The sequence below is a fragment of the Drosophila busckii genome, chromosome 2R (assembly GCF_011750605.1).
Source record: "Drosophila busckii strain San Diego stock center, stock number 13000-0081.31 chromosome 2R, ASM1175060v1, whole genome shotgun sequence".
In the NCBI taxonomy this organism is placed as follows: Eukaryota; Metazoa; Arthropoda; class Insecta; order Diptera; family Drosophilidae; genus Drosophila; species Drosophila busckii.
The window spans coordinates 21,371,832-21,389,919 of NC_046605.1; the positions used below are offsets into that span (position 1 = coordinate 21,371,832).

The window sequence follows — 18,088 nt, forward strand, 5'->3', positions numbered from 1 at the left end:
AAACCTACATTTGTATGTGTTGCTGTTTTTGTTTTAATTTGCGACGCGCGTTTGTCTGAAATATGTTCTCATTTTGTGTGTCCAAGAAGCAAACGCGTTTTAAAATTGTGAAATTTTTGTGATTATTGTGATTAACTTCAATCAATAATCTAAAGTTCAGGTAAGTAAGGTAAAGAAAAGTTTAATGGAATTGTGACACTTCAAGTAAGTAAGCGATTTAATGCTTACTTTGCTTGTACTAATATTTGTTCTTTATTTACAGTGGTCATAGCCCTAGTCGATGCGAGCCAGCAAGTGGAGAAGTCACTGCGGAAGTCACAAAATATAAAATACTGAACTAATTAAGTTAGCAAACAAGTTCAATTTAATTGATTTTTCTTAATTCTGAATAAAAATTTTCATATATATGCTTATTTTTTACTGTATTTATTTATTATTTTTCAAAAATGAAATTCCTATTGGAATCCCTGTGGATTTCCTATAGAAAAATCCCCCTGGATTCATCGTGGAATCGTTGTGGATTTGTATTGAAAAATCCCCCAGGATGCATCGAGGAAACAGTGCGGATTCGTATTGAAAAATCCTCCCTGGATTCATTCTGGCCCTAAGGATATGGTCTGTTGCAAAAATCCTCGGGGATTCTTACGAGGAATCCATGATGATTCCTCGAGAAATCCTCTGTGAGTCGGGCGACAGGGATCATTTTAACATACATACATATGTATGTGTCAATGGTGTAAGCGAGACGTTGCTTAAAATGACTGACTATTAAGTTTTTTCGTAAGCACAAAGAATGTGTTGGCTGTTAATGTTGACCTTTTGTCATCCAGAGCAGGGGCGTCCAAACGCTTGCATAGGGAAGAGCAAACCACCAATACACTAATTCGAAAACACTAACACAAGTAAAGATGCCGTTAACTCAATTTTATTTCATACACTGAAAATAAATGAGTTATCACTTACTTGTCCAAAGTATGCGCAGACAATGATAATTTCGTATGTCCAGTGCAAGCTGTTTTAATTTTTTTTAAGTGCACGCATTTCGTCCAAGCAACAACAAAAGTTGCGCAATAAATATTTGTTTTTTTGCCACTGCTCTGCGCCAGTCGAGACAAGGCAACAACAAACCATGAAAGTGTTGTCGCTTTGCTCGCACAGGCGAGACAAAAAAAAAATTCAAAAAATTGTTTGTGTAATTTGCATTGGCTTATACTGAAGAGCAATTACAAAAACAAATGAGCACACTGAGCATAGGGCTTAGACGATCCTGATCTAGAGTATACAAGGCATTATGATATTATCACTCATTGTATAATAGTTCTGCTGTTGGGGAGTCAGTTATCGTGTTTCTCATCTATACACAATAATTTTCGTATTTGCGTCAGGATTTCATAAATAACATTTGAAGTACAAAAATAATTTGTATTACTTTAGTTTATTTGTTTTTAAATACAGTCATATGCATACAGAAAATCATCATCTGCATTTGCATAGTACATTTTTTTAGTGCATGTCTTAAGCATCTTTGAAGCTCAATTGTGTACAACTCAATACATACGGACAGTATCCTTACTCTCGATATCATACCATAATATTAATTATTTGGCGACATAGATTTCGAACTCCTTATACATTAACTCCTCACCGCCATAAGGTATGTAGCAACAACCATGTGATGGCTGCACTTTGCCCACAGTTACGGTACCATCGTGGGTGACGCGACCAATAAAGAGCGGCTCGCCTTCGCTTGTCTCGCCAGCTGGAAAAGCGCCAGGTGGAATATTACCAGCCTCAACGGGCACCCATAGGCCACCGCCTTCGCACAGAACTTCGTATTCGTTATGGCCATGTTCGCCACCACCCCATGCCACATAGACAACACCGTGAGAAGGATGCAGTTTGCCTGGAATAAGATCGCCCTCATGACGCGCACGCGCAATATACAACTGCTCACTACTGTCAAATCCACCTTGCATGGCACCAGGCGGAGTTTCGCCATTAGCAGCTGGCACCCAACAGCCAGGTCCATTTCCAATAGGATTTGAAAAACCCATTACTGGTGCTGATGGAGCAGTCGGTGAAGAGGGTTCTATAAATGTGAAGTTAGGAAAGATGGAGATTATTTAGTTGCCATATAGTACGTTCATTATTATATCTTTTCCATATTGCATCAATGCTTTACATTTTTCTGAACCGATCTGTGCTCTTTTAAGCTTATTAAACATTTTTAGCTTACTAATTGTCTTTCTAATTTTATAAGCACAGGAGCAACAGATAATAAGAACTAAAGTTTGTAATTTACTGAATAGCAACAATAAGATGCGTAACGACCATACAAAGGCGCGTATAATAAAGTTTCTGTAATACAATATTGTGGGTGAAATGGTTTTTTTTGCGGGTGAGAAAGCACCTGCATACAAAATTTGGTTGCTCTAGCTCTTATATTTGCTGAGAAACAATTGCTCAAACACCCAGACAGACGGACATGACTATACCGAACACTGACTATACCCAACATCACAAGCAAACCTGGGTACAATGCGCAAAACAAACACTAATTTTCTTTTAAATGATATGCAAATTTTGTTAGATACTAACCATCCAGCATCCATGTCCCAGTAGCTCCCCAGCCAGTGCAAATACCCACATAGTTAACGGGAAACAAATCTACAGCGTCATAGGAGAGGAACGCAGCGGCATCACCGGCATGACCAACGGTTATAACATTATCATACCAACGCACCCAAAAGCCTCGGAATTCTCCAGCGTCCAGAATGCCGGCTGTGGGGATCTCAACAACATCTGGTTTTTGGCGGTCCTTACGTATTACGGACTTGCTATTTTCCCACCCACCAATAAAAATCTCAAACATTGGTGTACCCTCCTGGGGCCCCGGGGCGAGCGCAATATGCGCATCTTTTGGTGAACGCACTTTGAAGGTAAACACTCCACCACTAGCCGGAAAAAATTGATATTCTAACTTATCGGGTGTATTGATTTCTGAAATGAGAATTTTTTTTAGATTTTTTACACAATTTTTCATTAGGAACACAGAATGATGAACAAGATGACCATGTTTTTCAGTTTATTTTTTTTAGCCAAATGACTAATTATGATGATATCATTGGTGCCTACTTATTTACTTATGTACATATGTATATAAAACATGACTGAAAGCTCTGCTTTGTATTGAGACGAGCTTAGTAATATCATGCCCACATTATTTCCATACGTACGTGCGTTTGTATGTTTTATATGATGTATGTATGTATGAATATACATACATACTTATGTAGGTTATCATTTCATATCTTTGTTGTGGGAATTTTTGTATATATATACATACATATGTTCATAGATATGTATGTACATGTGTTAGACAAATTTTGTAGCAACTTATACATAGAAGCAGATGACATCATTTTTTGCACTCGAGGTCAATATACGACCAATATAACACACACATGTATATATTGATTATTATTAAATGTTCCAATTAAATACAATTTTCTTGCAAATAAATGTGTATTGGAATTTTAAAGTTAATCTAATATCTAAAGGCGTTCCAATTGGAATTCAGTAGCCCTTCGATAAAAGAGATATGTACATACATATATATATACATACTTACATATGTATCTATATACATTCATATGTATGTAAGCTGTATTTTAAGCTTGTTTCAGCATCCCATAAGTATATAGTTTAAATATATAGTAAAATTATAACATAAAATTTGCATAAAATTCAGCTTTGCATGATATTTACAATATTTCTTAAAGCTTTAGAAACTTAAAATACACCTATAGCTACATACCTGAAAAAATATTATAAACTTACCAATTGGCATCGCTGCTTGTTTAAAACTCTGCGTTGTTGACTGTTTGAGATTCGGAATTAAACTGATGTGGAAAAAATGTTTGCCGCTAAGTAAACATATGCTACGCTACTAAGAGAGTAAAATCAAAAACAATAATACTCAAACGATTCTCACGTGGGTGAGTAGTATATACTTATGTATAAGTGTGTATATATGTACAGGGAATCAAAAAAGTATTATCTCAGCGTAAGTTTCCAGGTGAATTAAACACATAATAACACTTCATATTTATAAAATGTGCGTATGAAATATTTTTTTTAAGTCGTTTTTGAATCCACGAGCCTTTAAACTAAGAATAAAGTATACAAAAAACCAATTTTTATAACAAATATTACGAGTTATCAAATTTGCTTTATGTAACAACGTAACTTTAATACTTAACCTTATATCACAAGAGTTACTGAAATGAATATTAAATTATTTTGTTTTGGTTCTCATTACTTAAGTGCAACATTTTTTTTATTGTACAGCTATAAATATTTCATCTAGTAATAGGCTTTATGTAAAAACTTATTTGACTCACTGTATATACATATGTATGTACATAATATATCTACGAAAAGCTTTTATTCAACAAGAGTCAAAAGCTTCGTTTTAGTCTGAACTACAAGTTTCTAAATTCACATACATATACATATGTAGCTTGTAAATTTTTATGGATGTACATATGCTTAAGAACAACTTTAAAGCGCTGTCTGGCAAATTGTAACAATTTAAATGTACAGTTATTGTTTCTGCTTTAACTTATGCATATATTTTGAAATTTCTAACATTTTTTATTTCTTTTGATTCAAAATGTAAAATAACAAAGAAAATAAATATTGTATTATTACAACTTTTACGAACGCCAATATATAAAATTCTGAATTTTTGCTAAAAATCTATTAAAAATATTTCATGTATTTGGATATTCAAATTCAAATCTGAGAAAACTGTAGTTTGCTAATTAAATATGGCATTCAAGTACGGCAAGAGATAATATTTTAAAACCTTCAAGGTTTATCGAAACTTGTAACACTTATTAAAATATGTCTGCAACATATAAAAGCTGTTATTAAAACCTTAATGTTAATATACACTATTTTAAGTTGCGCGCTGAGCAAAAGATACTCCACGAAAATTTTTTATATTTGTTAGGTTTCTCTTGTATGAATAGACTGACAATACTTTAACCGAAAACCATGCCTATACCAAATAAATAATTCTTGGTAATTTTAATCATTAATAATTAGAGTATTTTTGTTTTAAGGGTAAAAATTATTAAATTACAATTTGGTTCGATTGTGGTCAATTAATCAGTGATTATAATTAGGAATAATTAAATATATAGAAAATAAATTCAATTAATTTTATTTAATTTTGGTTAATTAAGATAAATTTCTGTTAAACTTAAATTTCAAAAACAAATACAAAAATGTTAAAAAATATTTTGCCGTTTTTGTTTGATGGGATTATAAAGAGTCCATGCCGAAAATCATTGTCTAATTTCTTTAAAAAAATTACATTTATATATGACAAGAAATGTGCAGATGTAAAACGATTAAAATTGTTTAAATAACTAGTTTGAACATAATCTAAAATATAATCTACTGACAATATTCAATTATAGTCAATTATTCTAATAGTTACAAGCGTTATATGACTAAACATAACATTATTTATAAGATAACATCTTTATCAATTGAGTCTGTGACTTGTAAATGTTCAGTCATAAATAGCTTGTAACGCATAAAAAATAGTAATGTTTTAGAAAGGCCAATAAATTTCTGATATCCCTGCATTAATACATTTTAAAATTATAAATGTTAATAAATTCATGATTTTTAATTCATGATAATAATTCTAACGTAGCACACCATAGTACGGTGCTGGCAGACATTTTTTGATTTTATATAAGAGTCCTTCATGCCAGACCCTATCAAATGATTGCTGCATGTCTATAAATACTGCGTTGGAGTATTCAAGATCGTCGAAGGACTTGAAGAATATGTTTCGCCAACCTATGAACCTGCTCCACGGTCCCATGTCCCTCTCGGAAGCCAAATTGGTAATCCGGCAAGATGTTTGTTTGTTTTATAAAGCTATTGATGCGGTTGGCAATAAGCTTCTCCCACACCTTGGAGATGGAAGGCAGAAGACTTATTGGCCGGTATGACTCTGGGTCGTCTTCCGGCAGGGTAGCTGCCATTTTCCATTGAATTGGGAAAAACTGCACCCGCAGCATAGCGTTGAATATCAATGCGATATAAATGATTGCGCGGATTGGAAGGGCCTTGAGTGTCGCATAGCATATTCTGTCAATGCCTGGAGCTTTGTTTTATTGTTTAACTATCAGAACTAATAATTTATTTGCTTTGCTTTGCTTTGCTTTGATCGCAGCCATTTGTATTTAAAACAATTTCAAGTACGCTACATTATTGTTTAAACAAATGAAAATTGCTCAACGCAAGTGCTAAACAAATATTTTTTAATTTGTTCAAATCAGCATAAATTTAACAATAAGAACTGCAAGAGACGTCGAGGAAAACAATGAACCAAGGCATCTTTTGCTTTTGTCATTTGCATGCAAATGAAGTGAAAATCTAATTACTGAAAATATGAGCTAAATGTAATGACAAAACAAACAATGGGAGAGCCCTTCCGTTTCCCCGTTCCCCCGTTCCCAGTTCCGGTTTTTCTGCGTTTTTGCAGTTTTGTGGAAATGGAAATGAAAATGCGAGTATTATGTGAGTGATTATATTATGTGAATAGCACACACACACACATACAGAGAGAGGAATCACAAGCTGGAGAAGATGCCAGGCATGTAGCTGGGCCGTGTGGGTTAGTCGTGGGTGGTCGGGCGATGTAGGCAAGACGACAATTTGTAATGCGCCAATAAGAATTTATATCAACGTTGCTCGCAAGCCGCACACAAGTCGACACCAAGGCAAGGCAACCAACGAGGTAACGGCCTCCAACATGTGAACGAGGGTAGCAGTCCCTTTACTGCTTGTCTCCTTCGCTTCCCTCGCTGCCGCTGCCGCCGCCACTGGTGCTGCTGCGCTGATAAGAAGCGCAGCAAGTATTAACAACAAGAACATCAATTACCAACGACAACCCCAAAGCAGACTGGCAGGAAACCACAGCAAGGCTAAAAAAAAAAAAGAAAACAAAGAGAGACGCTCATATCTCAGTGCGCGGATTGGAAGGGCCTTGAGTGTCGCATAGCATATTCTGTCAATGCCTGGAGCTTTGTTTTTTGGTAGGCTCCTTATGACGCTCACAATTTCCTCAACTCTGGCTGTCTTTATTGGGAGGGCCATTTGCAGCGGTGTCTGTAGGCTGTTGTATGTTTCAGTGACCTCTTCGGTACTAGCAAACTCGTAAGGTGTGAAATGAGCTTCCAAATGTTGGGCGAATGCATTAGCCTGCTCATCTTCATTTCTGGCAAGGATGCCTCCAGGACATCGAACGGGAACTTGTCGAAATGGTTGGCTTTTTATCGATCTGGTGCACTTCCACAGAGAATAGTTTGCGTCAACAGTATAATCCATTGAAGCCAGCTTTTGCTCAAAGAATTCACATCTGATTTGTCTTAGCGCGGATCGTAATTGAGCTGCTGCTCGATTGCACAAGAGACGAACCCAAGGGTCTTGAGATCGAATTGCGCGTCTACGTAATCGCATTTTTGTTGCGAGGAGCTCTTTAGCCTCCATTGTAAGTACGCTGCCATACTTGATTGGATCTAACGGAGAGTATGCGGGAGTTGAAGCAGCAGCAGCTGCATATATTTGCTCAGTAAGCTTGTCAACAGCCATCTCAAGACTGTCAAGTTAATGCGCTTGGTGACCAGCCGAGGAGATTCCAGCTTGGAACGGATATGTGCAGGCGTACCACAGGGAAGTGTACTTGGACCCTTCCTGTATACGCTGTACACTGCTGACATCCCAGCCCCCGTTAGTAACAACGAAGAAGGCCTCCCGGTGAACCTGCTCCTAGCCACCTACGCTGACGACACAGCTATGATTGCATCCCATGCGTCATTGCAAACCGCCTCCAATGCAGTCCAGGAATGGCTGCATACAATGGAGCGATGGGCTGCTAAATGGAATGTGGCTATTAACAGCTCCAAGTCGGCATGCGTCACGTTCTCTTTGCGACGAGGAACTTGCTCAGGCCTCACCTTTAACGGAGAAGTGATTAACAGCGTCACATCACACTGCTATCTCGGCGTACACCTGGACCGGGCGCTGATCTGGAGAGCCCACATTACGGCCGTCAAGCAGAAATCGCTCGAAAAATTAAAAAAGCTCAACTGGCTTCTGCATTCCAGCAAGCTGAACATAAAAAACAAGGTGCTTTTGATTAAAGCTGTCCTTACACCAACCTGGACGTACGCCATCCAAGTATGGGGGACCGCCTCCAAAAGCCAACTGGACAGACTGAGAGTCGTCCAATCAAGAGCTGCGCGGCATGCATCCGGGATGCCGTGGTACGTCTCCAATTACGTCATCGAGCGAGACCTGAGGCTCACTTTGGTTGGTGACCAAATTAACTTCCACAGCAGCCGATATGCGGATAGGCTAGCGGCACACCCAAATCCGTTGGCGAGCGATCTCGTTGACCCCATTCCCCTCCGACGGCTGAAGAGATTTCACCCCAGCGATCTCCCTACTCGCAAGATCTCCTAGTTACCCTTTGTTGTAATTGTTATATAGTTTTAGTCCCCACTAGGTTATGTTCATACGAGACTGAACGATTCCCAGTGAATAAATAAAATTATTATTATTATTATAAAAAAAAAAAAAAAAGGTGACCAGCCGAGGAGATGGGCTCACGGTAATACCCTCAGGCTGTATGCTAAGGTCCCAGTTGTCTCTTATGGTAGCTCGAAAGTTTGGTATTCCACGATGTACTGCAAAGTCAATGCATAGCCAGTGTCGCGCATTCCAGTCGCCACCCACCAAGTATCGTTGCCCGCAGCCACGTAGTATCTCTGTGAACTTTCTCTCATCTAATATATTTCTTGGAGGACAATAGATGACACTAAATTCTATGTCTCCCAGGCCTGTTGCTACCTTGACTATTGACATTTGGATGGTGTTTGTCTCAATGACCCTTCTTGGAAAGTGTCTCAGGGTGCTTCTTATCAGTATCGCAGCTCCTCCAACGCCATAATTGCTGTGTAGTGGTTTATATGCAGGATAGAACGAACATGTATCCGTATATTTTTACTGAGTCTCCTCGTTTCAGTCTAGTCTCCGTTAAGAGAAGGATATCAACGCTGTTGTTGTGTGCGAAGAGCTCAACTTCTCTCGCTTTACCTGAAATGCCATTCACATTCCAGATGAGAACTTTTAAGGAGTTCATTGCAGGTTAGAAACATTGCTATGAGACTGGTGATTAGCTCTATCCCCAGTCCATTGTTTCACAGTATTTGCCATTTCCAGCACTATCTTTTCTAGCCTGTCTAGGCGTTGGTTGGCTTGTTTGTTTGCTTCCTGCTGCTTTCGCTTTTGCTGTTGAAGCCACGCAAGGAATTGTTGTTGTTGTTGTTGGAGCTGTTGTTGCCACAGTTGAAACTGTTGTTGTTGCAGAACTAACTGTATATCAATTTGGCTTTGCTGCTGATTATTGTGTTCGTGTTGTTGGTGGGTAAGCTGCGTTTGTATATTATTTAGCCGACGCTGAGCAGGCCCGCTAATGTTTCTTCTGGCAACGTCTGCGTAAGAGGCACTTGCATTGCCAGTGGAGCTGCAAAGCAGTTGCTGCTGTTGTTGCTGTCTGCACGGCCGGGAATTGTTGCCTCATGAGCGTATTGTGTTTTAGAGGTTGACGATTGTTGCTTTTGGTGGTTTTCACGCTCTTAGTTGTACCTATTGACCTGCGAATGAACTCCTGGTACCGTGCACAGCCCTTATAGCTGGCCATATGGCTGGCTACACAGTGGATGCAGGTTGGCGGTGCTTCTAAAGGATGTGTACATTGAGTAGTGGCGTGTTCTTCGCCACACCTGGCACAATTCGGCTGTCGGCGACAGTATGTGGCTGTGTGGCCATATTGCTGGCAACGACGGCAATGTGCAATCTCAGTTGATTTGCGCATCGTCTCAATGCGTACCTTTTGGCGGCAGAGCGTATTTATTTTATATGTATTTAATTTTACGGCATGGCTTAAGATTGATGAAAAATATATTAAGCTTTTCACCGCCAGTCTTCGATCTTGGATTATAGATATGTAGGACCTCAAATCCGTCCATTTTTAGGCTGTCTATTATACCTTTATTTAGAGTGCTATGATGTAAACCCTTGACAACAACTCTGTGAGGCTTATCAGTTTGCATCTGGTACGTGTGGTATTTAATACCGACCGTTTCCAAATGGTTGACGATGACCCGATAGGTGTCGCTATCTTGAGCGAATATTCTTGTTGTTTCTCCTTGGTTTACCTTGATTGTGACATTATCTACGTTGGTGACCTCTTGTATGAGCTCAAAAAGGTCATTTAAATTGCTAATGTTTACCACAATTTGTGGTGGCTTTGTTGATCTGCCAGTCGCCGCTTATTCGTTGGCTTGTTCAGGTGCATCTACCTGATTTGTTGATTCTTCAGTGAGTTCATCATCAAGGTCCATATCCAGCACAGCATACCGATTTGCAGTGCTCGGCTGGTTGGGCGGACTTGGGGCTCGGTCTATGGTTACGCGCTTGGAGCTGGAGGTATGAGAAAGCGATTTTCCGTTCTTTTTCCTTTTAGCTGTTCGTTGTTCTTGCTTTTCTAGTAACCTACAGGCAACGCTACTAGTTTGTTGTCGCGTTTGAGCAGGCTTTGTAGTTGTAGTACTATGAGTACTATGAGCGCTTTGGCTTACTTCGTGACGGAAGATGTGGAGCATCTATATGGCGAAGTTGTTGAAGCCACCGAGTAAGTAATGGCACTACTAACAGTAGTTGTAGTGGTAGTGCAAGTCGGAGTCACTGCCCAATTACTAGTTGCAGTAATTTGCGGCGTGAACCGTTCGCAAACGGCAGCTTTCAAGGTTTCCCCTACGGTAGGTGTCTTACTTTTGGCATATGGTGCCACTGTTTCAGTTATTCTCTTTGCCTTCATCGTAGGGATTTTGCATGATTTTATACGGAGGCCAGCCAGCGGCATAGCCGAGGCCAGCTGGATGTAACTTGAAAAGCAATCAACCTAGGGAAAATAACTATATTTGTGTGGGGAGCGGTAAAATATAATTTCTGTAAAATGAATTTTTCTGTACTGAATTATTTTACTTTTTATATATTTTTGAAAAAGAAAAACAAATTTTGGTTTTTGTTTCCACAGCACGTCTAGTTTGTACGATAGATCAGAGAGAACTTGTGAATAGAATTAAAATTAAAATTGGTGCCAACATTTGATGTTTGCTTTAAATTTGAACGCTTCCTTTTGACAACAGGCGCAGTAAGTCATATGCCTTTTAGTAAGATTTACCTAATTTAATTTTTTGCCAGCTGTTTTTTTGATGAGGAAAGCCAGCGATATCTATCTATCTATCAACATGAGTAATTTGTTTTTTCAATATTTTTGAATATAAAACAAGTGGACAAATTTATGTTTGGTGCCACAAACTTATACTTTGACTAGGGCATCGCAGCAAACACACGCATGCACTCATGAACATATACACACAAAACCGCGGACGCGTCACAGCTGGTCGCTGTAGCGTCAGCAGTGACGCCGCCGTAGCGTCGGCAGCGACGTTTGTATGGCGCGTCAGCACGTGCACCCCGCTGTCTTTATTGAAAATTAAAATAAATAATAAAGAACAAAACTGAACCAGCTGATACCATAACATGATTGTCATGCAACTTAATTATATTTGGTAGGCACAATTTTTAAATTTTTTTTTGTTCAAATTACTGGTGATGAAGATTTCAAAATCCACTTGAGCCAAAATTTACTGAGATTTCTGTGGCGTTTTAAATTGCAGATTCATCATAACGGACATGAAAAGTAAAAAAAAATATAATTAAATGTGACTCAAAACTCCCATGATTTTTATCCGAATTGCGGCATTGGTCGAGAACACGGGAACGATTGTGTGTGATTTATTTGAAATTTTCAATAAGAAAAAATAAATAAAATATAAAACGTACTGCTTCGGAAATAGCTCTAATAGTCTTTAAGGCTTTTTTGCTCATACACACAAATCGAAATGGCTATATCGACCCAGTGCGTCTTACTGATCAAAAATTAACACATATCGCACACTTTCATAATACCTTTTTGAATTTCTAATCTAAATGTTAGTGTATAACAAAAATGACAAAGTGTATAAAAAAAAACTGGCTTGCAAAAATCTTCTAGCTGAACCCTCCACCCACAGACACCGCTCTTGAGGTAGTCAGCAGTGTCGAGAGGGACGCGGTAGAGGACTTCGAGGCCGACGTCGATAATACCTCAGTGGGAGGCCTAAACCTGGTTAGCGAGAGCATAGCGCTCTCGGTGGAGGATCCGGACTTATAAGATGAAGAGCACTAGAGTGGCACAGGTCAACTTGCATCATGCGAGGGCTGCTTCGGCTGTAATCGCCGGGTTGACCACAAGGCTGAGCCTGGGGCTAGTGCTCGTCCAAGAGCCATCGACCATCAGAGGATAGTAATTGCTGACTGTCGAGAAACCAAGCCGAGAGCTTGTAGTTTTGTAAATAATAACATAAATTTCTTGCTCTGCCAATTCCGCCACCTGAGGTGTAGACTCTTGTAGGACACTACTGCAACAGAAATCTGCCACTATTGTTGGGGTGTGATGGCAACGCACACAGTACAACATGGCGTAGCACATACAACAACAGCAGTGAGTACCTACTCAATTTGGATGAGAAGGCCAGACTTCTACTACATACCCACTTTTCCAAAAGTAACGTATTGAATGTGTCAGACATACAGATAGAGAGGGCACCAGTCTGGACTGCAACCAGAAGACCAAACTGGAAAATAGCCTCAAATATATTCAAAGAGCATAGGATACGGTGGGCAATCGGCATCTTTCAGCAGTATAAAGCTCCAGGAATAGCCGGTAAGGGACTGGAGTGTACATACCTGAGGCCTGGAGAGTTGCCAGAGTTATCTCCATCCCAAAGTTTGGGAAGAAAGACCCCTTTCAGGCCAAACCATTATGTTTGATTACACGAGGAGGGAGGGGGTCTTGGACAATGCTTACGTAATAATTTTATACAAATATTTTTGTTAAAAGTATTTGTTAAAAAATGTGGTTTCGCGCCGATTACTCCCCAATAAGTACCGAATGGAACTCCGTGGAATCTCGTTTGAAAATAAATAATAGATTAAACAGAAAAACTTTGCCTGTTTTTTTTGCTCTGTGATTAGCGTAATCTTGTGGAGGGGGGAGGTTGTATTGAATGATTACTTTTGATTACCAGGGGGGGAGGGGGTCAAAATCGCCGAAAACGTGATTACGTAATATATGGACAGCCCCGTATAATTACATAAGGCACACGTATTTAAAAGATTATCCAGCACGCTTTTAGGAAGATCTACAAAATCAGCGCTAGTAGAGCTCGCGAGCTAAGAGATAAAAACTAGACTTGGTAAAGCCAATTAAAATTAGGGAAGTGACAGTACAGCTTTCCAACAAGGTCAAGTACATAGGTGTAATACTAGACAGGAGGCTGAATTGGAAACGCCAATTAGAAAACTCCATAAGGAAGGCAACTATGGCTCTGAAGAGCTGCAGAGCACTTTCTGGTAAGAGCTGGGGTCTATCTTTAAAGATACTCATGTGGATGTATGTAGCGATGGTACGACCGATTATCAGTTACGGCGCCGTAGTATGGGCAGATCGCGTTGAACAGGTATGTGCAAACAAGTCTCTGAGCAAATTTCAAAGGATGGCTTGCACGTGCATATCAGGTGCTATGCGCATCTGCCCATCTGGCAGTGCTTAGAATCACTGAACAAATTGGGTAAAATCAATAAGGTGACCATATACTGGGTCCCGGGCCACGCCGGAATTCCAGGTAACGAAGGTCTAGCCAGAAGGGGAGCTAGCTCAGCTCTCTGGGGACCGGAGCCTTTCTGTACGCTCGGGCCAAACTATGCTAAAAGTATCATAGCTCTAGAATCGAGGCGTAAGAGCGAAAACTGGTGGGAAAAATAGCTAGGAGCCAGACATATTAATATGAATATTAATATGAATTATCTGAATATGAGTAAAAACTGTCTTAGGATAATCACAGGTTTCCTAACGGGACATTGTAGAATGCTTACACTTCTTCACAAACTTCAAATTGTTGATGACGCAACATGTAGATTCTGCCTAGAGCATGACGAAATAGTAAGATGAGAAACTTAAAGCCAGGACAAATTTTGGAATTTCTGCATAAAATAAGACTGGACAAGGAACTTTAAATCATCTACCAGAGGGAGGCACAATAGATCTTTTAGGTCGCAGCGTACAAAAACTAAAAAAAACTGAATTTAGCTTATTTAATTGAGATTGACTACATACATAGATACATTTTAAAAATTCATAGAAGACTTCATCAGTTTAACCTACACACATTTGACGATGACCATATTCAATTTGCGTAAATTCTTTTTTTTTTTTCAACTAATACAATTTCTGCAGCCATCATTTATATACACTTTGACTAGGGCATCAAAGCCATTACAAGCACCTACACCAGAGAACGGCAATTGTGGAACTTTTTAAGCACAATGGTTGCACACACAAAACCAAGTGCGAAGCCATACGGCGACAATGGAAATATCAGCAGCGCACAAAACCACCAGAAGATCCGAGAAAAAAGCTCCCGTTGTTGTTCGCACAACGAAGCAAGCGCAAAGGAAATGCGGCGAGCGATCGCTGGCATTTAGCCATGACTACAACAATTGTAGTTGTGCTCGCTCTGTCTGCATTGGCAGCCGCGGCGACGCGACAGCAGGTAGCGAAAGAGAAGCACACATAAAACATACAAAAAATATTTTGACCTTTTCTTGTGTTTTGCTTCGAGAAAGAATTTCCTGCGCACAAAATGCTGCTGAAATCATTTTTATACGCACAAGTAATTGCATTGTGGTCTGATCCAGAGTTTCGCTTGTGTATGTGGCAGTACTACCATGGTGTACGCGTTGTGTTTTTAGGGGTGTGTGCACTCTTGCCGTTCTCTCACAAAACAGCAAACGCATCACACCTCGTATTTTGTACAACTTCATAAAACCCCTTTCCATTTTTTTTTTATAATAATGGCAAAGTGCGACCTAAAAGGTCTATTGTGCCTCCCACTGTTAGATGAGTTAAAGTTCCCTATCCAGCCCTATTTTGTGCAGAAAAGCCAAAATTTATCACTGTTTCATAAGTCCTCATCTGTCTTGTGTCTAGGGTAGGAATCCCCAACTTATTAAATCTTACTCTGCAGAGCGCAGGGCATTCCTCCAGTAGATGCTCTGGAGTTTCGTCATGCTCTAGACATAGTCTACACAAGGCATCGTCCACAATTTTTAGCTTGTGTAAGTGCTTGCGCAGTCTGCAATGTCCCGTTAGGAAGCCTGTAACTATCCAAAGCGAGTTTTTGCTCAAATTTAGACACTCGACGGTACGTTTCGTGTCATAGCCGCCCAGTAGTCTTTTACTGTGTCTGGCTCCTACCGATTTTTCCCACCAGATCTCGCTCTCCCGCTGAGTTTCTAGAGTTATGCTTCTGTTAACATAACTTGTCCCAAGCTCACAAAAAGGCTCTGGTCCCCAGAAAGCAGAGCTTGCTCCCTTCCTGGCTAGTACGTCAGCAATTTCATTTCCCGGAATACCGGCATGGCCCGGGACCCAGTAAATGGTCACCCTGTTGGTTCTACCCAACTTGTTGAGTGAGTCTACATTGCCATACTAGTCCTGAGACTACCTTGTGAGCAATCAGTGATTTGATTGCTGCTTGGCTGTCCGAGAAGATGGCAATGTCCCTGTTTATATAGCCTCTTTCCATGTTGAAAGCTGCACATCTTTCTATAGCGTGAATCTCCGCTTGGAAAATGCCTGTATATTTTCCTAGCGGCTCGTAATACTTGTATTTGGGTCCGCAAACTCCTGATCCTGCCCCATTTCCCGTGAGTGACCCATCTGTTTACCACCTAGTGGCATGTGTTTTCACATTATAGGTGTTAGATAGGCCTTTCCACTCTGTCTTATTACTTATTTCAGTATTAAAGAATCTATTGAAACTATATTTGGTATCTGTTACGTCCTGAGGGAGTTGTGCTATGAGTGTAGAGGTGTTCCTTTCCTCCCATACTTGCACACTTCCCTGGATTCTAAAACTTGCTCTTTTCGCACACTGCTTTATGTAGATGTGCAGTGGTGGCAACCCAAGTATCACGTCCAATGCTGGGGACGGGCATGTGCGCATTGCGCCCGATATGCACGTGCAGGCTAGTCTCTGAAGTTTGCTCAGAGACCTTTTCGCACATACCAGTTTTGTTAAGCTGTATTGTCGCATCTCCGTTTTTGATTGGTTTCAGCGATTCTAGTTTGTATCTATTGGTGAAACAAACTATAGTGGTTTTGGCTGGGTTTATATTCAGCCCCATGCTTTTGCACCATTCCACGCTTAGTTTTAGTCCCAGCATGACCCTTTTAAATAATGTGTGCTCATATTTTCCCTTGCAGACAATGGTGATGTCGTCGGCATAGCCTTGGCATTCAAATCCGTTGTCTGAAAGAGTTTTAAGGAGCTTGTCAACTACTATGCTCCACATGAGTGGTGATAGAACACCACCTTGCGGGCATCCCCTTGTAGTTTGGGCTCTGACTGTTAAGGTACCCACTGTCACCTCTGCTATCCTGGAGTCTAGTAAGCGTTCTAGCCACATCACTAGTCCTTTCTCTACTTTTCTTTTGGTCAGTGCTCTCACTACTACGCTTTTGGTCAGTGCTCTCACTACTAAGTTATGCGCTGTGTTATCAAAAGCCCCCTCTATGTCCATGAAGGCGCCGAAACCAATTTCTTTAGCCTTCACTGACCTATTGAAAGAGATCGTGAGTTCTACTAGCGCTGATTCAGTAGATCTGCCTGCTCTGTATGCATGTTGACTCTTATGTAAAGGACGTTCTACTAAGTACGTAAGCCTCATGTAGTTGTCCACCACCTTTTCAAGGGTTTTGAGTAGGAAAGAGGTCAGACTTATCGGCCGAAAGGATTTGGGTTGAAAGGGGTCTTTCTTCCCAACCTTTAGGAGGAAGATAACTCTGGCTACTCTCCAGGCACTAGGTATATGCCCTAGTGGTATACTGCCCCTAATTATTCTGATCAGATACGGCATTAGCAGCTCCAGTGCTTTCTGTAGATGTATCGGTGATATCCCGTCTACACCCGGAGCCTTGTATGGCATGAATGTGCCAATTGCCCACCGTATCGTTGTGATCTTTTACTATTTCTGAGGCTACTTTCCAGTTTGGCCTTCTGGCTGCAGTCCATTCTGGTTCCCCCTCTATCTACTTTCCTGTTTGGCTCTATCTGTGTATACGACTCTTTCAGCACTCTGCTCATGGGGAAATGTGTTAGGAGTAGAAGAGTAGCCTTCTCTTCCTCATTCTCCGTGAAGTTACCGTCTGATTTCTTTAGGCAGAGTTCTTAGATGCCTCTTGAACACCCTCGCTGCTGGTGGTGTCTTTTCTATGTTGGTGCAGAACTTGCGAAAGTGGGCTCGCTTGCTCTTCCTTATTTCTTTATTGTAAACTGAAAGCTTGGTAGTATAATGAACCCAGCTGCTCTCATTTTTCTTTGCTGTATTAAACAGTTTTCTAACTTCTTTTCTCAGCTTCTCTAGTTCCTGACTCCACCAAGGGTTGTCCTTTCTTGAGGTCACTGCCCTCTCTGGACAACTCTCATGGTATGCGTCTGCTATTATCTCATTTAAATCATTTGTTAGATTTTCTAACTCTCTGTTTGAGCCCACTCTGGAGTTGACTCTAAGTCTCTTCAAGTTTAGATCGAGAATTTCCTGAAACGCCAGTGCCTGCACCTCAGGTGGTGGTGCCTGCGCATCTTCTCCCGGAAAGTAGGCTGATGCTACCACCAGTTTCCTCGGACTCGACCCGACAGTGATCTGCACTGCTACCAGGACTTTACTGAGGAATTGGGAGAGACATAAGAACTTTATGTTTTTACTTATCAAGATGCAAGCTCTTGATTTAGTCTCTTCTTGTCGTTCAGACCGCAGATTCTTC

The 18,088-nt window shown here is 40.3% G+C and overlaps 1 protein-coding gene across 1 annotated transcript; it reads right to left on the minus strand.

The window, feature by feature from the left end:
- Positions 1-1,416: 1,416 nt before the first annotated feature.
- Positions 1,417-3,945, minus strand: LOC108595106. Its single transcript, XM_017980267.1, has 3 exons — positions 3,841-3,945; positions 2,599-3,000; positions 1,417-2,089 (listed from the first exon to the last, which is right to left on the minus strand). The coding sequence occupies exons 1-3, from the start codon at positions 3,848-3,850 to the stop codon at positions 1,599-1,601; spliced, it is 903 nt and encodes a 300-aa protein (XP_017835756.1). The 5' UTR covers positions 3,851-3,945; the 3' UTR covers positions 1,417-1,598.
- Between the last annotated feature and the right edge of the window lie 14,143 nt (positions 3,946-18,088).

What these genes read in the sequence shown, in the direction of transcription:
- LOC108595106 (XM_017980267.1), bottom strand. An exon ending in TGGGACATGGATGCTGGATG is followed by an intron (nt 2,090 to 2,598) that starts GTTAGTATCTAA and finishes TCACATTTATAG; the next exon opens with AACCCTCTTCACCGACTGCT.